General features: G+C 40.6%; 1 protein-coding gene across 1 annotated transcript in view; it reads right to left on the bottom strand.

Moving 5' to 3' along the window:
* dnah9l (dynein, axonemal, heavy polypeptide 9 like) overlaps positions 1 to 22,662 on the bottom strand; it is a 31,075-nt gene that overhangs the window by 2,454 nt on the left and 5,959 nt on the right. Inside the window, exons 18-66 of the mRNA XM_024806098.2 lie at positions 22,151 to 22,228; positions 21,871 to 22,003; positions 21,415 to 21,542; positions 21,102 to 21,250; positions 20,843 to 20,993; positions 20,600 to 20,731; positions 20,340 to 20,513; positions 20,020 to 20,224; positions 19,466 to 19,631; positions 19,214 to 19,316; positions 18,116 to 18,253; positions 17,907 to 18,008; positions 17,442 to 17,603; positions 17,204 to 17,287; positions 16,745 to 16,854; positions 16,476 to 16,638; positions 16,238 to 16,361; positions 15,848 to 15,990; positions 15,593 to 15,754; positions 15,298 to 15,357; positions 15,029 to 15,202; positions 14,803 to 14,949; positions 14,461 to 14,574; positions 14,157 to 14,300; positions 13,269 to 13,451; positions 12,914 to 13,015; positions 12,660 to 12,794; positions 11,362 to 11,535; positions 11,094 to 11,226; positions 10,872 to 10,974; positions 10,618 to 10,740; positions 9,584 to 9,788; positions 9,059 to 9,223; positions 8,816 to 8,956; positions 8,502 to 8,672; positions 8,309 to 8,431; positions 8,024 to 8,217; positions 7,744 to 7,892; positions 7,450 to 7,577; positions 7,183 to 7,320; positions 6,907 to 6,996; positions 6,628 to 6,819; positions 6,349 to 6,468; positions 5,932 to 5,991; positions 5,586 to 5,768; positions 5,145 to 5,327; positions 4,703 to 4,818; positions 4,357 to 4,469; positions 4,125 to 4,265 (exon numbers count right to left, since the gene is read on the bottom strand). Of these exons, the coding sequence (XP_024661866.2) occupies positions 4,125 to 4,265; positions 4,357 to 4,469; positions 4,703 to 4,818; positions 5,145 to 5,327; positions 5,586 to 5,768; positions 5,932 to 5,991; positions 6,349 to 6,468; positions 6,628 to 6,819; positions 6,907 to 6,996; positions 7,183 to 7,320; positions 7,450 to 7,577; positions 7,744 to 7,892; positions 8,024 to 8,217; positions 8,309 to 8,431; positions 8,502 to 8,672; positions 8,816 to 8,956; positions 9,059 to 9,223; positions 9,584 to 9,788; positions 10,618 to 10,740; positions 10,872 to 10,974; positions 11,094 to 11,226; positions 11,362 to 11,535; positions 12,660 to 12,794; positions 12,914 to 13,015; positions 13,269 to 13,451; positions 14,157 to 14,300; positions 14,461 to 14,574; positions 14,803 to 14,949; positions 15,029 to 15,202; positions 15,298 to 15,357; positions 15,593 to 15,754; positions 15,848 to 15,990; positions 16,238 to 16,361; positions 16,476 to 16,638; positions 16,745 to 16,854; positions 17,204 to 17,287; positions 17,442 to 17,603; positions 17,907 to 18,008; positions 18,116 to 18,253; positions 19,214 to 19,316; positions 19,466 to 19,631; positions 20,020 to 20,224; positions 20,340 to 20,513; positions 20,600 to 20,731; positions 20,843 to 20,993; positions 21,102 to 21,250; positions 21,415 to 21,542; positions 21,871 to 22,003; positions 22,151 to 22,228 (6,811 nt within the window). The remainder of the gene's footprint in view (positions 1 to 4,124; positions 4,266 to 4,356; positions 4,470 to 4,702; positions 4,819 to 5,144; positions 5,328 to 5,585; positions 5,769 to 5,931; positions 5,992 to 6,348; positions 6,469 to 6,627; positions 6,820 to 6,906; positions 6,997 to 7,182; positions 7,321 to 7,449; positions 7,578 to 7,743; positions 7,893 to 8,023; positions 8,218 to 8,308; positions 8,432 to 8,501; positions 8,673 to 8,815; positions 8,957 to 9,058; positions 9,224 to 9,583; positions 9,789 to 10,617; positions 10,741 to 10,871; positions 10,975 to 11,093; positions 11,227 to 11,361; positions 11,536 to 12,659; positions 12,795 to 12,913; positions 13,016 to 13,268; positions 13,452 to 14,156; positions 14,301 to 14,460; positions 14,575 to 14,802; positions 14,950 to 15,028; positions 15,203 to 15,297; positions 15,358 to 15,592; positions 15,755 to 15,847; positions 15,991 to 16,237; positions 16,362 to 16,475; positions 16,639 to 16,744; positions 16,855 to 17,203; positions 17,288 to 17,441; positions 17,604 to 17,906; positions 18,009 to 18,115; positions 18,254 to 19,213; positions 19,317 to 19,465; positions 19,632 to 20,019; positions 20,225 to 20,339; positions 20,514 to 20,599; positions 20,732 to 20,842; positions 20,994 to 21,101; positions 21,251 to 21,414; positions 21,543 to 21,870; positions 22,004 to 22,150; positions 22,229 to 22,662) is intronic.

Genomic DNA, 22,662 nt, shown 5'->3' with positions numbered 1-22,662 from the left:
GACTTTTCAGAAAAATATTGTCTAAACTGTTCTCAAAGAGAATATAACAAATTTTGTGAACTGGTCCCACTGCCTCTGCTTCATTTGATTAAAATTTTTATGATATACAATAATTTCTCATCAGTGCTCCCAAATTTATTGCTAGGGCAATGTCAGCTGTTTGATAAAAATGCAATAAGAAATTTGTTAGTAGTTTCTTCAAAGACAAAATATTTCATAGTTACAACAGAATGGTTACATGGCATGGTTCTAATTTAGTTATTTCATATACACTGGATAAAGCATACTAAAAATTTATGAAATAGCCTATTCTACCTAAAGTTAAAGAAACACACTTTAAACAAAACTAATACTGTGGCAGAATTTCTAAAAAAAGAGATTTGGCTTTGAGGTGGATCAGTGTTCTTTTTGTACTGATGAAAATGAAACCCTAGAACATCTTTTTTTTTTCCTATGCCCTATCACACAATGTATTTGGTGCAACTTAAAAAATTGGATTTCCCTAAATATTAATGATGTGCCACTGTTTGAATTACATCATAATTTTTTTTATATGGATCATCTAGCATTGGATGTCTCAGACATTATTAACATCATCATACTTGTTGAGTATTGCAGCATCGACAGCGATCAACTCGAAGGAAAATGATGACGGAGGCAAAAATGTCCTTAATATTTTTGGGAACTTTATTCCTCATCAACATGCGGCAAAACTTTTCTCATGGGTGCCATTTTCGTTGTGGTATACTTTTTTTTTTCCTTAGGGGCGTGATGACGCAGCATCCGTGCTCTTACAATGAAACAGTGCCTCCTTGTGGTGGCAACTAAAATACTGTCTCTGTTAAACCACAGTAACCATAATGCAGTTAAACACTGTACAACATGAGTACACACAATGAATATCTTAACAATACTTTTGAGTAAATATCATATCCATTGTGCTAAATGGAGGAACGCTAAGCCTTCTCTCCCTGGTTTTATTGATGATTTTAAGATATTTTTCTTTGCTAAAAAAAGACAAAAAGCACATATGCCAAAAAAATAACCAGGATAATGCACGTCCCCCGCTATTCTAAATTTTGACTTATGCTGAGGCTAATATATTGTTAAGTAATGCAGCTGTCTCACTAAGGTCCAGAATCGATTTGTTCCACGATTCGATTCAATTCAATTCGATTTGATTATGGGGAATTTTGACAGTCAGAAATATTATAATTCAGATCAGTACATTTACATATTTTTGTATTTAAAAAAAGGAAGCTGACACACGCAAGACTTTATCAAAGGTGTGAGCATCACAGCAGATGCCTTTGTGTCAAAGTAGCTGAAGATAAAACACATAAAAACATGAAGGTGGTTTTCCTGGCCTGGGATTTTATAAAAATATTCTGCAGTACATCAAAAACGAAAGAAAACCATTAACATATGAACGTTACCTCTGACGTTACAGCGGTTTTATTAGAGACACGGCTAACGTTTTGCATTTTGCATAATTTTAAAAAGTTTAAATTTATTCAGTATTGAACGGCAGAAATTAGGTTTTCTTTTCGGAAGTATGTAAAATGAAAAAAAAAACAAAAACAGCGGCCGACTGCGCTGTAAACAACAGTAGACTTGTGCATAACAAGCAAGCGAATAATACAGAAAACAGATTTTTAGACGGGAAACTATGGAAGCCCGTTTCCGCCACTAAAAAAAAAAAAAAAGCTAGTATCCATAACTCGAAATTTCGAGTTATTTTCTCGAAATTTCGAGTTATTTTCTCGAAATTTCGAGTTATTATCTCGAAATTTCGAGAAATATAACTCGAAATTTCGAGTTAGCTCTGCCAATCAAAAATATACGTGAATGAGGTCGCTTTCTTGTTACCCGGAAGCATATGGCGCAGGACCGCGCACTCAAAAACGGATCCCAACAAATTAAAGTATGTTTGCTGATAGTAACACCATGTGATTCAGCTAATAACACAGGGATTTCATCATTTGTGAAGCCAGGCTGAAAACACTCAGCAATCTGTGCATTCACGACTGGATGTAATACCGGTAGCTTAGCTGTAGCATTTGTAGCTGAGGGCTTCAGCTTCCGGGTAACATGGAAATGACGTCATTCACGTAGATTACTGATTGGCAGCGCTAACTCGAAATTTCGAGTTGCTTTTCTCAAAATTTTGAGTTAATATGTCGAAATTTCGAGAAAATAACTCGAAATTTCGAGAAAAAAAACTCAAAATTTCGAGAAAATAACTCGAAATTTTGAGTTATGGATCCTTTTTTTTTTTTTTTTAGTGGCGGAAACGGGCTTCCATAGAAAACTGTTCTTGAAGTACAGAGAGAGAGAAAGAGAGAGAGAGGGCTGTGCATGACGTGCGATTTTATCGTGGTGGAAGCAAAACAGTGAGGGAATTCATGACGATGTTTATGTGAAGCGCAGTTTGGATCTTTTGCTGCTGGTTCAGTCAATATTGTTTGGAGAGAGATAAAACTAACAGCTTTAGAATCGGCGCAAAAACGGGGTGAAAACAAAGCGCGGACCTGCCGACAGATCAGAGTCAGCGAGCTGTCGGCTTTCAGCCCCGACCGTGTCCATGCTGTCGGGTGAGAAAGGCGACATCTCACTGATTCTGATCCGCGGGTCCGCGCTGTGTGTTTACGTCTTTGTGCAGAAGCGTGTACCTGCTCTCATTTACTGTCTTAGCTGTTTGGTGGTTGTTGAAATTTTGTGAGGTTTCACCAGAGATTCTGGGATTTCGGGTAAAATAAATTTATATTAAAAAATCGATTCAGGATTTTAATGAATCGATTTCACGTTATCCAAGCCAGAATCGATTTTAATCAATAAATCGATTATAAAAACCCACCCCTAACTAACAGGTTGCTGATTAGACATCTGTGTAGTGGTTTGTTTGAAATCTAACACTTTTTCCTTCAGTTTCCTTGTCAAGAATTAACGTCCTGTTTAACTAAAATGCCTTCCTGTTCAACTGAAACGCCTTCCTGTTCGACTGAAACACCTTCCTGTTTAACTGAAATGCCTTCCTGTTCAACTGAAACACCTTCCTGTTCAACTGAAATGCCTTCCTGTTCAACTGAAACGCCTTCCTGTTCGACTGAAACACCTTCCTGTTTAACTGAAATGCCTTCCTGTTTAACTGAAACACCTTCCTGTTCAACTGAAATGCCTTCCTGTTCGACTGAAACGCCTTCCTGTTCGACTGAAACGCCTTCCTGTTCGACTGAAACACCTTCCTGTTTAACTGAAATGCCTTCCTGTTTAACTGAAATGCCTTCCTGTTCAACTGAAATGCCTTCCTGTTCAACTGAAATGCCTTGGTTTTTCAGTAGTGTGTGTGAGAGCGTTTCAGTAGTGTGTGTGAGAGCTAAAATTTCAGTAGTGTGTGTGAGAGCGTTTCAGTTGTGTGTGAGAGAACTAAAATTTCAGTAGTGTGTGTGAGAGCGTTTCAGTGGTGTGTGTGAGAGCGTTTCAGTAGTGTGTGTGAGAGCGTTTCAGTTGTGTGTGTGAGAGCGTTTCAGTTGTGTGTGTGAGAACTAAAATTTCAGTAGTGTGTGTGAGAGCGTTTCAGTAGTGTGTGTGAGAGCGTTTCAGTAGTGTGTGTGAGAGCGTTTCAGTAGTGTGTGTGAGAGCTAAAATTTCAGTAGTGTGTGAGAGAGCGTTTCAGTAGTGTGTGTGAGAGCGTTTCAGTAGTGTGTGTGAGAGCGTTTCAGTTGTGTGTGTGAGAGCTAAAATTTCAGTAGTGTGTGTGAGAGCGTTTCAGTAGTGTGTGTGAGAGCGTTTCAGTAGTGTGTGTGAGAGCTAAAATTTCAGTAGTGTGTGTGAGAGCGTTTCAGTAGTGTGTGTGAGAGCGTTTCAGTAATAATGTCCCTTACGGCACCTCATAGGTTTACGCTAAACTTAATGAAATTCCCTCAAGCTACTTTGAGATATTGTGACAACAGGACAGACAGACAACTGGAAAACTGTCCCCAGTGCAAAGGTACATATACACAGTTAAATGTATGATTTTATTTGAACTAAAACACAGACAAGGAGAATTATGCACAAAGAAGTGGCCTGTGGTTCTGCAAGCTGCACCACAATAAGCAGAAAATAAGTGGCAGTGTTTCTACCTTCCATATAAAGTCCATACACATATGCACCCTCCCTGGCCGGTTGGTTGAACTCTTCTTTAAACTTCTTGGTCACATCCACTGTCAGATTCACTTTATCAAGAGGCCACTCATTCTTACGTGCCAGAGACTGCATCACAGCTGGAATGCAAGGACACGATGAAATAACTAAGAATTGGTTAGAAGTCAATGTATTAGTACAAATTTTCTATATGCTGTAAATGAATTTTACCAGTGAGAAAGGACTGTGGGTTGAACAGCCCAGACAGCCAGACAACACTGGGCAGAGACAGGTCCTGAGTCCAGCTGTCAAGTTCTTTGCAACGCTGCATCACGTCGTTATACCTGACATCAAATGAAAGGAAATAGACCGAGACAGCTGTTTGGATGATGTCAGTCATGTGGAAACTATATAGGGCACTGTAACTCAACTCTTCACTATATGAAATGTATAACAGTACAATACTTTGGCTTATTTGATTCCCTTGCACATTATGCAAAATTGCATCAGCTGAAATTAAATGCAGAGTCTTATATAAGATTTGGGAAATCCATCCCCTGGAGAAAGAAAAACACACCATATTGCCAGGCTGTAAGTTGAGGGGTAGGCAAGCTTGGTCCAGCTATCTGGGACGTTGTCAAAGAACAAGGCTGCCTGTAGCTTCTCCATCTCAGAGGACATGGCCAGTTCACCCTTTGAGAGAGCAACAGTATAACCGCACAGATCAGAATTTATGCATGTAGTAATTTAACATCAGTGAGACATTAACACGTGACCTCTAAAGCAGCAGTGTAAATACTGTCAGAAACTCAGCTGAACACATTTTTGCATAAAGAGCAAAAGCTTCTCTGATTTCTCCTGATGCAGGCTTCTTTTCATCCTTACATCATTTGTTTGACACACACTCTGCTGTGATGACAGTCTGTGCTGTGATGGCTTCTGTGTTTATATATTATCCAGACTAGTTTTCTACTTCTACTGTAAATACCCATTCAAACACACAAAGGTGTCAAGCATACCTTGAGTCCAAGGTCAAGCTCCTTCAGCGAGCGGCGTATCTCATAAATGAGTGTGTTCATGCGCTCACATTCCTGGAAGCACACCAGGATGTATGGCGATCGTTCAGCTGTCTTGGAAGTGATGTCGGTCATGTTGTACACCTCTGGCAGCTTTTCCAGAACTTCATCTAAAATTGATTTCACCTGGATGTGTGTAGAGCAAGTATATAGTCAGTCCAAGATGTTGGATTTACTGGTTTGCTCATTTCTATCTTGGTTCTCCTAGAATTAGAGAAGCGGGCTAACTGTGTTCCTACTGTGAATAATTTAAACATTAGAGGAGTGAATGTATCTGTTTCTGTACTTTTTATCTGTTTTATGACTTCACTGGTCACTGGTTTTGATCTATAATTGTCTTTTTATACCTTCCAAGAAAAAAAAAAACCTGTACATCTACTGTACCTTCTCTTCTAGTGTTTGTGAGGCTCCCTCTCCAATCACAACATCAGGGGACTGCAGCTCCAGCAGAGTGTGAAAAAGGTTATCTGATGTCACTGTCAGGAACTCAATTTCTGCATTGGGATGCAACCCATAGTGCACTGGGCTCTCATGGGGCAGCATCTCATCTATGAAATCATGGTAGCCCTGGAGATGCAGAGTAACATTTTCATTTAATGAGCTGTACAGTCAGAATTATTTAGTATGAAAACTGGCCTTTAATATTCATTTACATGACAATATTTTTTCAGGGTTTAAGGTACAATAGTGTAAAGTAAACTTTAATAAAAAACTACTGGATTTAATTTACCTGATAATCCAGGTTGGAGGGAATGACAAATCCCGGTGCCAATGCAAGCTTCCGGTCAAACTAGGAGACACAAAACAGAGAGAAGTATTGTTAGCTGTGGGACTCACATACTGTACAAAACATAAAATTATTCCAAACCCAGACGGCAAAATTCCCTCGGTCTGGTGCAACTGGTTGCCAGGAACTCATGCCAGTATTTTTTTTAGCTTTTATGGACAGTCTATAGTAAAAAAGTAGTCAATCTGCTCTAACTGGAGCTGATTTTCAACCCAAAATGGCCCAAGTCTGCACAAGAAGAGCAGTTACATTTGGCTACCATATAATGCCTGCGGAGAAGCCTGTTCTTTTTCTGCAGAACACAGCCAGGTTTGCTGGCACACTACGTCCATGTTTTCTTTTACTGTCACACACACAAACCTGATTGGGCTGCATGTATTCTTCCAGATAAGTTCTGCAGAGGCGTCTGTCCCAGTCATCAGTGATGTGTCCTCCATACATGATTTCCCCAAACAAATACCTCAGGTCCTCCCATGGCACCTGTGTCATCATAATTATAAAAATCACTGCCAAGGCAATCACAACCCTAATTCGCCTGTGGCACCGTCACTCGCAGCACCACTGACAACCTCATACATCAGTGTTTCGGTCATCCAGTTATACACCATGCTTCCTATCCACAACAACAACAAAACCCACCTGTGCATTAGCCTCCAGGTAATTGTAAAGGACATTAACTGATATAGTCAGATCTCCAGTGCTGAATGGATACTTTCTGTTCCAACCCTGGGGCCCAAACTTCCTCCTCTCCGCCACACAGGCGTGAAAGTAACAGAGAGAAAACAGGATGGTCTTAAACTCCTGCTCACGGCTGCACTGATCCAGGATGTCCTGGAGAGAGGGCAAAGCAATAAGTGAATTGACAAATAAATCAAAACAAATGCACAAAGAACACAAGGAAAGAAAAAAAAAAATCACCTGGTCAAAGTTATCCAGAGCAGCATGTAGATTAGCATGCATGCCTGTAGGAGGTTCATTGGTGATCTTTATAGCATTTTCCAGAATTCCCTGAGTAAAAAAAATAAAAAAATAAAAATTTCATGTCACTATTAAAGTGTTCAACTGTAATTCAATGAATGCAATGCTGGTATAGGTTAAGACAGCTGGGAGAATAAATTCCTTATGTAGATGTTACATTAAAGTGTTAAAGTGAGACAAAGTGTGACTTTTCTTGCATGCTTGCTGAATCTTTACCTGTGGGATAATGTGTTCTTGGGCCGTAGATGCCGGCTCAGCGCTCATAAACACTCTGTAGTCCGGATGGCTGTCTTCACAGCAGCGCTCCAGGAGCTTCTCAAGCGCACCCAGCCAGCGAGCAACCAGATGGATGTTCTGCAGGGAAATGGAAACACATAATCAAAGCTCAATAACTGTAGCATACTCCACAGGCACTGTCATGCTGATTTCTTTTTCAGATTCTCCCCATTCTAACATAAGAAAATGTGTTTCTTTTAACTGGACCTGCAATATAACCCAGTGACCCTCCTTAGCGGCCTTTTCCATGGCGAGTTCAGCCACAGTTTCCTGTCCTTGACCCAGGGAGACATTGTGAAGCTTCCCAAGGTCAATAGTGAAACCCAGCTTCCTTCCTGGGAAAACAAAGGACTGATTTTTTATGTGCTAACCTTAACACTCTTTTAGGTTGTCACTGAATTGTAAAGAAATGGCTGGACACTTAAATTATTAATAAATCAACACATTACAGTGTGCGATCAGGCAGTTGTGTTTGGATGCATGCAGCTTTCTGAACAGTACCCAGCGATTCGACATCTTTAAGTGGGTCCACTCCTGGGGAGAGGATGAAGAAAATAGGGGAGGAAGGACCACTTTCTCTAAAGGACTTTGCAAATTCAGTCTTTCGTCCCTCTGTATACTTCACACCGAGCTTCTCTTCAACAAAGTTCCTAGAGTCGGGTTATATTGACATAAACGAATGAACAAACACTGCTTTTAATAGTCCTTATATGGAAATACACTTAAAAAATAGAAAAGACAAAAACACAGTTAAACAAGCAGGAAAACAAATCCTCATCACCTTAGAGCATAGGTCATTCGGTCAGGCCTCAGGGCTCTCATCATGATCAGTTTCTGCAGCGAGCTTTTTCCCTTCCACTCCTGAGGAAACTTCTCCTTCTCAGGACACTCTGACTCCACCAGCTTCTTCCAGCGCTTGGGTGAACCTTCAATATCCCGATCCAGACCACGAAACTCATCAGTGAAACTCATAACCTGGACCGATACAAGAGAGAGAGCAGTTTTTGATTTGCATTGCAATTCAAATGCCAACAAAAATAAATGCTGCGTGTATGTGCCTGTGAACCTTGATGGCGCTCCAGGCCGAGTTGGAAAGAAAGTCAAGGGGGCTGATGTAGCTGTGGTCAATGTTAAAACGCAGCAAGAAGTCCAACTCTCTCACAACTATCTCCTTACTCATCAGGAGCAACTGAAATAGGGAGAACACAGTCAGGGACAAACACAGTCTTTGTCTAACCCTTCCACAAACACACACACACCTGGAAGGCCAGCTGTGCCGTAAAGGTGAGCTTGTCTCTCTCAAATAGTCCCCTGCTGATGTAGTTGAAGGTGGAGTATGTAACACAGTCTATGAGAGTGTTTACTCTGCTGTTTACGTCGTCACAGGCTTCTGCCAGCTCCACTGCTTTGTGGAAAACAACGTTAAAGGCCTGAGAACAAAAGGACAAATCAATTCGTAGGATGTATTTGTTTGCTGCATAATTTCACATAAATTTGGATATTTTACATCTTATGTTAAATTCAGTTGTTGGTTCCTAGGTTGTGGTCAGGTCCTATATTTGCTTCTGGTTACCTTGAGGCTGAACTGGTACATGGGGTTGATCTTGTTAAGATCATTCATGATAAAGTAGAGCAGAGAAGCTCTGACAGCAACAGGGCGATAGTGCTCTCTGGCCTCGTTTATCTTTACTTCGTTAACTTTTGCTTCCAGAACCTGCGAATGAGAGATGACAGAAAAAAGAAAAAATATGAAAGGGAGTAAAAAGTAGGTTAACCATTCATTTTACTGCAACAACGCAGACATGTAACCTGATACCTTCATCTCAATCTCAGCAGCAGTGTGCTTTGTCGTCTCAAGCTTCTCCACCAGCACATTGTCACCAAGGAAGTTACTCTCTGCAGCAGACAGCCGGGTTAGCAGCTCGTCCTCCAGAAGCTTCAGCTCAATCTTAAACATGTTCTGCTGCTTTGTCAGTTCACTCTGTAGGAAGACGATGCAAATATATAAAAAGAAGCATAAATGGAACCAGAATGATGAAAACCAAAACCTGCAACAGAGATGAAATAATGCCAGCTGGCCTCATTAAACGATGAACTCCAACATGCACTGGGACAGCTAAATACCAAACAGCAAATCGAGTTCAGGTAACCCGGGTCTTGTACACAAGAGAGGAAGGCATTAAGTGGGAGATTGCATGCTGCCCCCATGTGAAGCAAAAGGCAGTGGTTGGCGAGAGGAAGGCCTTAACGTTTCTTAAACTCTTAGACTGCCGGACCCGGACAGGCAGTACAAAAAGGACAGACTGATCAACAGAGAACTCCATCAACTGTTCCACTCTACCTTAAGCTGCTCAAGGTCTGGCCTCTCTTGATTCACCACCTGGGCCAGGAGCTGGTCCTCCAATCCATCTCTGGTCACTGTGAAATTAATGAGGGTGGTCTGGGCTTGAATCTCAGGCTTATAGTGAGGACTAGCCAGCTTAGTGTGGAGAATCAGTCTGAAGGCTGGGTGGAAGAAACACTCTTTGTCTCCAACCTTTATACAACTGTAGCAGCGTAGTAGCAAGGAAGAAGAAGAGAGTAGAGCATGATAAAATGAATGAACCCAGTGTAATATGAATGATCTTCGATACATGGAAAAGTGGCATTGATGAGCAAGTTGTGGATAAGTGATAAGATCCTTACTTCCTTATACCCCACCCCTACCCCTTTCCCTCCTTTCTACCTTACCCACTTTTCCCCATACCTCCTTAGACCCCCCCACCCACCCTTCCAATTATCCTCTCTCTTTACCCACTCTCTACCATCCCACCCCCACCAGCCTCCTAACCATTTTCTCCTTCTGAATTTACCCACCACTTCTTCCTTCTGATCCATAACCCTTATACCACCTTGTCTGCTTTCAACGTGTAAACATGTATTGAAAGGTTCAGAAAACCCTACAGACAGGACTGAACATAGATCAATATATTTCTGATGAAACACATCAGCTCTGTTCATGTGTTCATTTTTTAATAAATATGTGAAAATTGATTGAATTCTCCTGGAGTCTTACAGTTTCTTTTCTAGGTCACGTTTAATCTATAATAACATCTTTTTTTGTACTTTACTGGCAGATTTTGTTTTTACGGGGCTTTTGTTTTTCTGTGTCCTTATCTGCTACTATCTGCCCTGATGGCTAGGTGAGTACTTAACCAAGTAATGCAGTAATTCTTCAAGGAAAAAGCTTTCCCTTAAATTGGGCTTCATTCACTAATATCTGTGTGGAAATGTTGTTACCCTGAACCCAAAATAACTGCATCTACAAATTTAGTCCAGTTCTTAAAGCATCTGCAGAAAGGAGAAAAACTCGATCACAGCAATTCTGTGTGTTACCTGCCCTTCTTGATTGTGTGTCGACCCAGAAGTGGGTCAATAACGGGGTCAATGGTCTCCTCGAGGTTCTCGATGAGGACAGTGTCCCCTGCCACTACAGCCTGTTCAATAACATCTACATATCTGGAACAACATTTAAGATTAATTTATAAAAACTGTAGAAATTGTAGCACTGTTATTATTTCTGAATTGCTACTAAACAAATTTACACATCCTCGAGGCCTCAAGCAAGCATCAACAAAGGAAACGCTCACCCTCTCTGCCCCAGACTGACAACCTTGAGGCTGTTACCATAGCGACTCTTAATCCATTTGATGCCCTGCAGCTGAGGGTCGATAAGGAGAGGCCAGCGCTCACCTGCAACAATAAACTCCTTATTTATACACAGAGATGTGCTAAGAAGAAAACCTAGTACCGTAGCGTTTGTAATGTTTGTTATAAAAAGCCAGTTACACTAAGTGAAAAACTCCACTCACAGTTAGTAAGTATGGTGGCATTCTGGGTAGACATTTTGTCTCCTGGTAAGCCTTCATTGTTCCACTGGGCAACCATTGCATCATCAGTCAACATCAACACTGGATCTAAGCCCTCCGTCATGGGAATGGACATCTGATAGAAACAGTGGTGTGTGTTCATAGAGAAATAAGACACAATCTGTTGTGGAACGGCAAAGATACTGGAGGGAATAACTGCATTTGCAGAAGAAAACTAAAAGAAATATCTCAGTGTTTTAAGATTTTAAACCTTCTGGCTGTGTAGGAACGGCATCCAGAGGTTGTCCAGCAGCTCTTTCCTGTACTTCTTTGAGAAGGATCCGGCATAAGAGATGAAGGCTGCGGTTAGAAGGACGTCCCCACAAAGTGTTTCCTCCTGCTCATGGTACTGAGCCACTGAGTGAGCCCAGCGCACGTTCTCACTCTGAAAAACACACACAGACACAGCTGCTCTGTGTAACACTCAGACAGCTTTTTAAAATGGTCTTGAGCAATAGTAACCCAAGATTTCTGAAGGTCTTTCATATTTTTTCTTTGGATATTGGCTGCTTTTGAATCCTTAGGTTTATTGTTACTAGCAGCCTACAAAAACACATAATTTGTTTTTATCTCTTCAGTTAAATCTACCAAAAATGCAAAGATAACACAGTTTGACAGGAATAAAATAGTATTAGAGCTATTAGCCCCAAAAACTGGCAGCAGCATGGTGTGTAGTGTGTCCCTAAAAAAATTGAGGGAAACCTGGCAAGTGGAGGGCAAAAGAAGTGGCAGGCATTAAAAAAAACAATCTAAAGCACATGAACAGTATCTGAACAGTGTCCTCAAGAAATAAGAAAAAATTTAATAAAGACACAAAACACAGAAACAATGACACAGGATCCGAGAGATGCATCTAGCCCTTAAATGAACTGTTCCTTGAAGCGTATTCAGAAATAGTCTCAGTGGAGGGGTCGCTGAGACTAAGAGGTTCCCCTTATTAAAGAGGGGAAACTGGGGGAAAAGACTGAAAAGACATACAAATACTTGTGTATTTGTATGACAAATACACAAGAACTGGACTGAAAATCAGTGACAACAGGTCTGATGGAGTCATGAATACAAATGTCACATTTGTGGTTCAAATGATTACTTAATTCCTCAGCGTGACAAGAATCCTCAATGCACTTCATATGCAGTAAAAGCATAAATGGATAGAAAAACGCACAATTAACACTATCAGAGCCTGGACATCAACATTATTGAAGCAGTGTGGGATCATCTGGACACAACAGAACAATAGTCAGCCAACATCCAAAGAAGAGCTTTCAATGTCCTTCAAGCTGCCTGGAGAGCTTTTCCTGAAGACTACTGGAGCTTCTTGAGAGAGTTTAGGCTGTGTTGCACAATAAAGGTAGTCATAGCAGGCAAAGTCTGTTTTTGCCTATACTGTATTTCCATGTAGGTCAGAACATTTTTAAGTAAATCACTGAATCCATTTCCCTTTTTCCCCAGCAGAATATAAAGAAATGAGAGGTGGGTTAAGTCTTTTGCACAGCATTGTATACTTACCTCTAGTCCTTTGACCAGCCGATTAGCTAGCTCTATTGTCTTGTTTGTGCGGTTGACCTCTTCCTGAAAGCGAAGTTTCTCTGATGTTGCCTTCTCAAAAGCTATTTTCAGAGTTTCCAGACTGCTATCCAGCTCCTGAGAAAGGAGAAAAAGGAACAGATGAAAATATTATGAATGCTGGCATTTGCAAATAACTAATTAATTTTGTTGTCAAGCACCAAATAATCCAATCTGTCCAATTTAAACAGACGTACAGCTAGTTTTTTCCGCAGGGCGTCTAGCTTCTCAGCAGCCTCAGCCAAATCAGCGTTAGCCTGAGTCAGACACATTCTCTTCATCTCTACCTCGCAGAGCACCTGGAAACAAGAACATCCTTACAGCTGAAACTAAAGTACAGTATAACCTTTGTTATAAGGAACATCCTATAATAAAGAAATAAGAGAAGAGATGAACTTACAAAAATCTATCCAAGGCAGCACAAGTTTTGGGGAAAAAGGCAAAAAAACAAATCAAACAACAAACTCAAAGTGTTTTACACAGAAAAAAATATAGCAAATGGATTAGCTTGGATGACACTAAATATATGTGGCAGATGGTTTAGATGTGTACCTCGTGGAAGCGGATGATGTTGATCACCCATGCACAAAGGCCCGCAGCAGCAGAGGATTTCTGTTTTACAAAGTCAGGGTTGAACTCTGGGTCACTGAGGTACTCATCTCTCACACACCTCACCGTGGCCTCAGGGATGTTCTCTTTGTCAAAGTTTACCAGAGCCTGCAGGAAGTCATCCACCTGCACAAGCATTTGTGTGCAAACGGGTGCGCGTTAGATCAAAGGGTTTCAAATTAACAAAATATTTTTCAACATTTTTGAATTCTAAATCCTGAGTCAAAAAGTAGAATTAACTAAAAAAAACCATATCTGATCTACAGAGTGTGAACATTGCTTTAGTTGTTACTTTTTTCAACCAGCATAGTTCCTCACAGGTTAAACCTCTCTTTAAAAAAAAGAGTTTTTGAGGCAAGGCGGTATCAACAACACAGGAGATATTAACAATATGAAAGAACCTATATTACAAAAATTAAATATGAATGGGTTCATCAAAGTATAAAGTATATCAGATTGAAAAGTGCCAACAGTCACACAACAAAATAACTGCAGTCGCAATCAATATTAAATTAGAGTTGTGCAAGGATGAAGACTAAAAGAGAAGGTCGTGTTTTAAATGTTAAATATTTTTTATCTCAGATGATTAGAGAGATTTTTTTTTGGTTCTGTATTCGTTTTTTGGTTTTCATTCATCCATTTATTTTTCTAATAGTGTATCCAGTTCGGGTTTGCAGGGGGACTGGAGCCTATCCTAACTTTCATATGAAAGGTTACATACAGTACACGGAAAGGTCGCCAGATCTACCATAACATTAACCTAAAATGGATTTACTTTGGCGGTCTCAAGCCATTAAATGAAGGAAAACTAAAACCTAAAAATCGTATCACCTTGCTCATGACCACCTTGGAAGCTTTCCAGCTGCGATCTTTGGGGATTCGGCCTTGAGGAGCCAGTAGCACTAGAACAGCTGCTGAGACGTTGGTGACAATGGCTGGAGGGTTGGGAAACGTCCTGAGCTCTGTCAGGTTTAACTAGATCAAACAGATGCACACGAATGCACAAACGCCCACATTTTTAATCAGGGGCCTGAGCTCAGGACAACTTTATTAGATTTCTTTTATGCTTGCAATGGACTCATAAAATAAATCGAATGAAATGAAGTAAAACTTTATGTGTGTGCAAGTGTTTTACTCTGTTGAGTGTATTGAGAGCTGTGTTGGCTGCCTGTAGGGCAGGTTCAGCCTTCGCCAAGTCCTCTTCAGTCTCCTGTTGCTGTTTGGTCACTTTAGCTTGGATTGCTGCCACCTGAATCACAAAAATACAACACGCGTGTGTGTGTATGCTGTGAATGGATTGCTGAAAGTTTGGCTTGTTTCAGACCTATGTTATTACTTCTCTGCCCTCTCTTCTCTAATGGCCCTCTCATTGACAAAGTGGTTTAAAATGAACCTCAAAATGTGCAGTAATTCTGAAAATACATGGCGTTAAGTCTGTCATTTTGCTGCTCGAGAGGCCCTAGAATCACACTCTTACCCTCTGCTCCTCAGCATCAGCTACAGCTCTCTCTTGGTTGAGCTTGTCTGTCTGTTGTCCTATTTTAGCAATGAGGGCTTCGATATCTGTGTTTCTCTGCCACAGCTCTACCTCCTGCACTGCTAACTTGGCTTTGAGGTCCTCCACCTAAAGAAAAAATAAGTAAGAACAAGAAACACAAACTTTTGTATACACTGGTGCAATGTGGTGTTTTTCCCCCCCTGACCTGTGACGCGGTAGTCAGCAGTTTTTGAAGTCCATTCTCTAATCTTTCCATCTTCTGAGTCAGCTCTGTGCGTTTCTTTCTCAACAGGTTGTCGTACAACTTCATAAACTCTAGGAAACTCTTTGGCGTGGTATAGTTGAAGTGCTTCTCATTCTGCTGGTATTTGACACTCACCTGTGAGGTGAATTCACAACAAGGAAACCAAGAAATCGTATCAAAGAAGACATCAAGAGAGGTCATCGCTCGCAGTGCTGTGCAGCAGCTCTTACCTCATTGACACTCGTGTGAGCGTAGGAGATGAACTCACTGATAGATGCTCTCACATTTGGCTGCACAGTATGAACACACACATTGACTCACTTCACTGAGAGAGTAAGAAGAACCTTCTTATTTGATTAATTCACATAAAAGTAGCTATAGACATGTGTCTACGTTAATAGTTATTTTAGTTCCTATTTATGCTTATTAGGTATCTACTATTTGAAACACTTGCATAATCAGCATCAGAGTTAGTACTTTTAAAAGCAGCTTTAGATTGTATCACAGAATTTAAACAAGAAGCACCTCCAGTCCAGGTATTTTCTCTATGAAAGTAGAGCTGACGGACTGCAGAGCAAGCTGAGGCCAAGAGTGGAACCAGTTTATGGCTGTGCAGTTTACTAGGGCTGGAAACTTCCGTGCACGTGTCCTTAACGTGAATCCAACTGGAGAGAAACATAAGACGACCTGGAGGGCAGAAAGGGTGACAAAAGGAGAAGGTGAGATGACTATCAACACTAATCATTACATCATGGTTTCTACATGGTTTGCATTATAGACCTTGAGCTGTCTTCGTATCCTTTCGATGAAAAAGCTCCAGCAGTTGTCTCTGGTATCTATGAGTCCTAATCCCCTCAGCTCCATACGGATTGATGAAACAATCATATCTGCTTCTTCATCACTAAAAAGGTCAGGAATATCCCCTACAAATGCAAAGAATGCGAGCTCACTGTGTATTTGTTCTTTCTTATATAGTCACTCTTACTTGGAGCAGGTCTATGTGACCAAATGAGCCTTCTTTGCTATCTATTCAAATGCACAACTCTATGCTCTCAAAGCCACTGACACCATCCAAAAATAGTTTTTGCAGAAATGACATTCATTTCTTAGATCTGACAGCTATTAAAGCAGAAATCTCAGTTATCTCAGTTCCGGTCTGTGTATCCAAACCTGAGGCCAGCATGTCGTTGATCAGCACCAGGAAGCGCTCATCTGGAATCTGGGCATCTGTGTGAAGAAACACTGTCCCAATATTCTTCACCCCCACCTTTATATACAATGCAGCTATGTCACTCTGCAGACAAGGGTTGCAGCAAACACAAAGCAGGGAAAAAAAACATCCCAAATCATTCAAAACAGATGTGTTATGATATACAACCGTGTTTTGCATGTGGAAGTGCATATTTACTTTGAGGTCATTGATTCCATAACCTTTACGCAGCGTGATCTGGAAAACCTCCAGCATGCTGAGGAAAGCAGCCAGTCGACACAGGCTCTGCTTCCCACTCCCACCAACTCCAACCAGCAGGGCATTACCATAGGGGGCCTCCAGTATACGACTGATGCGACACCTGGGTACAAACACAGAACTGATGGTGTGTTTCTTGCCTGTGGTTTACATTTGCTTTGTAAATTCTTCTTTGTGCATGTTAGTTTGTGTCTGTGTGTGTCTCTTACACATGCTGGATCGCTTCTTCAAACAGTACCAAGTCCATGACAGCGTGCAACTCATTATAGTGCTCTAGAGCATCAGCCAATGTCTTCTGGAGCTTCTCCCAGTCTGAAGCCTGACAAGAAAGGAGAAATAAAACAAATAAACTTGTCTCTCTTGAGGAAAGCCAGCACTAACCCGTGTCTACGTGGTAAATTCCATATACAATGAAACTAAGTTGCCACACACATATCAAAGACAGGCAATCTTTTTGCTAGCGACAATACAGTTATCCTCATTTCTGGTTTCTGTCAGAGCAGATACGACACATCTGGAGGCCACTAAATAAGTATGCTACAGTACAGATTCAAGTAATAAACAATTAAACTCCCATAACGTATTTGACTACACTCTTAATTCTTATTTTAATCTCCATAAAGAACTTGGAGTGCAGACTAGCTTGTGTGTGTGTGAATGTGTCAGACCTGGTGATAGCGAGGCTCTCCCACTCCCTGGGCAAAGTGGCAGTACACCAAAGGCTGGTGGATAAAGATGGACTCATCTATTCCCTGGAGAGTTTGGCAGGACAAACAAACAAGAAAATACTGAACATGCCATAGCTGGCTTTAATACTAAATACCAAAAGCATCACTTCTGCGATACCTCTTACATTTTGAAAGATTTTTAAGATTAAGGTTGCAATTTGAATCGCCCATGTCTTACTTCAAAATATCTCTTTCCAGTGTCCAACAGGATTTTATCAAAGAGTTCTACATCTTTTTCTTCCATCAGTTTGTCTGAGTAGACCCTGGAGCTCTCATGCAGCCACAGGTGGACCAGGTCCATGGGGTAACGGATGCTTTCTGGCAAGGCAAACAGGATGCCCTATACAGAAATCGTATTAATAAACACATAACTATTCCACGAGAGAACTTTTGACACCAGAATTTTCAGTTTTTCAGGATTAACATTCCTACAAAAGTCAAATCTAAAGCAAGTTGCCACCAATGACAGTTTTGCAAATGGATTCATATGACGTTTTCGTATTTGCTACCATGAGTGAAAAAAAGGAGTCAACAGCATCCTTTTAAGCAGTTCAAGGAAAAGATCTTCAACAGAAGTAAGTATTATTTCAGTTATATTTTTATGTTTTTATTTTTTTCTGGATGACTGAGCAAAGTGTGTTACCTGAAATATGTTGGAAAGGTCTCGCAGATTGAAGATATAGTGGAAGCGTATGGCTGTAGGAAGAAAGTTCTGGCTAATTTTCTGGTGCAGGCAGATAGCTGCCTGTTTGAGGAGAATCAAAAGATAGTGACACAGAAACAGATAAATGTTGTCTCAAGTCAAGTTTTAATAGAAATGAATGCTGCACTGGCAGTGTAAGTGTACAGTACCTGAATGAGAGTTCCAACTGAGCGAGAGACCCCGTAGCTAAACCCTCCCTGAAGAAAGTGAGCTGACAAGATGCTGGAGAAGATGGTAGCTAATGCATCAGCACCGGGGAAATGCACTGCAAACACTGAGAAATGCCTCTGAAATGGAGGCAGTAAAGATTTTACCAACAGTAATCTGTGGCTGGACCCACTTAAACTGAGAAAGTGTCATGGTCCTGGGCCATGTGGGCCCAGTATTCTTAGTTTTCATGTATTTTTGTATTTTGTTCTTTATTTAGGCTATGCTTCCTGGGTTGATCTGTTACGTTGTTCCTTATGTGTTTTCCCTTCGTGACTCTCACCCCCTGTGTGCCCCTCTGTGTATTTATGAGCCCTCGTCTCTCTTTGTTTTATTCTATGTTTTCCCCAGCCCGTTATGTCTGCGTTCTCCCCGTGCTCTCTCCCCTCCTGTTTGAACCTCTGTGTACTTCCTGTTTTACTTTGCCCATCTCCCATCAGTGTTACGTTCACTCCTGCCGTGTCTTGTTATGATTATCAGTGTCACCTGTGTTCCCCGTGTGCATCCACTTCCCCTGATCATCCCTCATGTGTATTTAGTCTCTGTGTTTCATACAGTCTGTGTCGCGTCGTCTGTGTTACCACCTCTGTGTTCCGTATTCCAAGCCATAGCTTTTCCTTAGTTTATTTCCAGTTTAGGTTTTCGTTTGAACGGTTACTCTTATGCTGCCTTCACTCTGTTCTGTTCCTTTTCATCAGCCATAATAAACGGCTCGCTTTTGTTTAAATCCACTCCTGCATCCTCGCCTGTGTTCGCACCTGGGTCCACCACACACGTTTCCGCACGGTCTGCCTCCGCAGACCCTGACAGAAAGCTGCATTCTGAACTACCTTTAAATTTTTCTTATTAGCCAAAAAAAGGTTTCTGCCTGTCTTTGGCTGTTTTTCTTTGAAACAAATTTTTCTAAATAAGTATTCAATGAAATTATGTACAAAGCCATAGTGATCGAGTATAGTTTCAGTAGATAGGAGAATTTTGATAATAACATTTATGAACAAATAAAATTTACGCATAAAGAACTTGCAAATGTGTGGCAGTACCTGCAGTCTGGGGTTGATAGAGAAGCTTCCAGCTGTTGGGTTCATACAGGTGATATACTGGCAGTTATGGATTTCTTTCAAAACCAGCCGCTGTCTGTCATACCTACAGTACAAAGACCTGTTGGTTAAAATTCACACTAAGCACTAAACTCTGTGTAACAGTTGTGTACAGGGTATATATGTGTATTTGTACACTTTGGCAGTATGAAAGCAGTATAAATATGCGAGTCCATCACGTGCGTCTTATCCTACCAGTGGCTGTAATCAAGGTGCTGGCGGATGAGGGTGTGTGGCTGGACAGTCCCATAAACATCCACCTCAGGCATGTTGAGGTCATCTATGAAGTAGATAAGTCTCTTGGCGGTGGGAGGGCCAAATTTACGACCAGCTTTCTTCTCTAGAGGTTTCTCCAAGATGCCTGGAGTACATTTAATACACAAGTTTAGGAAAATGACAAAGTGACAACAGTCTTCACAGAAACTCACTGACTGAAAATCTGAACTGAAATTTGAAGGAAAAAAGAATTGAAGATACAGGGAAACTCAGAATTTTTTTTTAATGAAGCCTGTGCCATTCAATCAGTATGAATAGGCAAACACAATTAGATACAGTACTACCACAATAACATAATGCATAGACAGGAAGCACACATATCTCATTAGAAGCCTTTTTTCAGATTATTCAATTTGTCTTATTATATTTCCCTAATTATTAGATTATTATATGTATTATACAATTTGTTAAATTAATAAAAAATACACATGTGAAAAAATCTGTTTGTGTATGCTCATTTCAGAGACTCTTACGCTGCAGCATAGCAGATGTAGTGTAGTAATTGAAGGGAACTTTTGCTACTATGTAATCCTCCTTCAGCTTAGCGACTTTATCAGACACCAGAATAGTTTTTCCCACTCCTGCATTGCCCACTAACATGATAGGTTTGCCTCTCTGAAGCAGAAGGTCCATGAAGTAGGTGAGACAGATGGTCTCTGGAGTGTGGACAAGCACCGTCTGAAACAGACAGTGGATGAGCGTGCTGAGAGATCTAAATCAACATGTTATAATTATACAGGACACTCTGGCCTGCTGTAGACAACCACACGCATTCATTAGTCTAATAACATACCTGTAACGGAATATCAGGCTCCAGCTCAAATGGCACCATCTTCTCACTCCACGGAGTAAACTTTTTAGTCTCAGGGTCAATGAAATAGTCAAAGACTGTCCCTTGTGAGGGAAACTTTACGGCTCTCATCTCTTTGGACCACCAGCGGCTAAATTCAGCACGGTAGTCATTGAGCTATAAAGGTAAAAACACTGTCATTATATGGTATAATAATGTGAATTATCTGATACGATTAGAAGGAACAGTTAGTCACTGCACACATGATCTTGAAAGAGAGCGCCTCCAAAAGCCCAGACGCAGGCAAAGACAAAGTAGATCTCATAGAGTTCTCTGGGAGAATCGGCTGGAGTGTTGTCCTCAATCAGCAAGCAGTCCAACAACGAGCACAATGTCTGATTGAGCAAAACACAGAAATGCTGCATGTGACTGAATAATAACAACAGAAAAATATAATATTATGGCTCTGCAGGCTGCATTTGATATCCATAAAACCCTACATGTACCTGCACCATGCTGTTTTCTGGAATGGGTGTGATGGTTTTCAGGTTGCAGCGAACTTGTTCCAGACAGTATGGCACGTACTTATCAAACAAAATAGTGAGGTTGGCTCGCTCTGACTGGGCTTGCCGTGTGTCGATCCAACTTGTCACATAACTGAAAACACAGTAAAGGCAGCTCTGCTAACCAAGATAACCTTAAGAAAATCAAAGAAACAGAAGACTGTGATTTTATGCGTGCATTTAAGCATTGTGTGTGTCTTACGAGCTCCAACCCAAGTCCTGTGGGTTGACATAGAGTATTCCTGCCCTTGACACTGTAGCTGGAGTAGCAGCCTTCAGATGAGAGATCTCAAAGAGAAGACGCATGGACGAGGACAAGCCGATCCTCTCGTTACTGGCAAGTGTCAGAACCTGGATGTGGAGGGAAAAGCAGAAGGAGTGGAGCTCAAGCACTGGTTCAAAAATATAAAGTATGCACTAACTTAATGACTGGCATTGGCAGAAATTGATTACTTATTTGGAGACATATTCAAACTCCTGGATGAAAGACAAAAAAACATGTGATGATCTTTTACCTTGTTGTCATCCATAACTGTGTTGAGTGACTCAATCCACATAGGGTCAATATCCCCATCCAGAACAATCCATTTGGGTCCATCATGGCCCACCGAGGCCAGCTCTCTCATGGTAGAGGAGAACAGACCTGTAAAAGGAAACAGTGACATATGGTAAATCCATTTTTACATACTAAACCATCACTGCAGCAAAAAAGGTATTGAATGCAAAATTGTGAAATGAACTGGTAATGAAAATATTGCACACGAAACCTATTTAAACAGGAGTGGGCTGTGAAATAGAAAAAGTACATTAACTTTCTAATTATTTCTGAGAGGAGGCTTTGGAATAAATTATGGTCTTGGCACCAAAATAAATCAGACTTGACAGCGACCCAAATTCTGGAGGAAAAACTGGTTCTCTTGATCATCATTTATTGCACATTAAATCCTTTGTATAATCCTCCTGCTTCTCACCATCCTTCCACTCTCTGGTAGCAGGGTGCAGGTATCCAAACAGCTCATCTGTGGTAACAGCTTTAGGGTTAATATCATTCCATAAGGGCTTCATCTTCATGTTTGCATAAGTCCTATGAAGGGTCTTCAAGATCTGATAAGTAAACAAGATCATTTATATAAGTAGTTTTAGTTAATATGTTTGGGCATATTTTGGGTATAAGAAGTTGGATCACACAGATATTTAAAAAAAAACAAAAACACATAAACAGTTTTAAAAATGTTCATTAGTTAAGTTAACCTGACTTTTTCCAGTACCCGGGCCACCAACTACAAATACAGAATGTCTAACAGCCAGCAGCTCCTCCAGCTGGGTCACCTGCAAACATGGAATCACATTAATAGTGGGATTTCTGAAAAAAAAATACTCTAAAATACTGCAAGTTCAATCAGAGAGCTGTCTCACCTTACAATAAAAAAATACAACCAAAATGATTAACAATTAGTTTATGTTACAAACCACAAAGCTTTATATATTGTTCCTCTATTGACCTGTGGGAATTATGCATTTCCCCCAAGTTAAAATTAGCTCAGAACTTTATGAATGTGTTTGTAAAGTGATCTGGCATGTTGATTTCAGATCATCCTTAACTATCATTGCTCATATGCCACTGAAAAAGAAGCAGTTTAACACTTAATTTAATACTTCTATTAGATTTTACAGATTTTTGTCTATTAAATCACTAATTGAATGAACACAATAGGAGGCAACTGATTAGTGTTTATATATTGGAAGCTTTATGAACTGTGTGT

This window comes from Maylandia zebra, linkage group LG18, assembly GCF_041146795.1.
Source record: "Maylandia zebra isolate NMK-2024a linkage group LG18, Mzebra_GT3a, whole genome shotgun sequence".
Lineage (NCBI taxonomy): Eukaryota > Metazoa > Chordata > Actinopteri > Cichliformes > Cichlidae > Maylandia > Maylandia zebra.
This window is presented reverse-complemented; position numbering and strand designations above follow the sequence as displayed.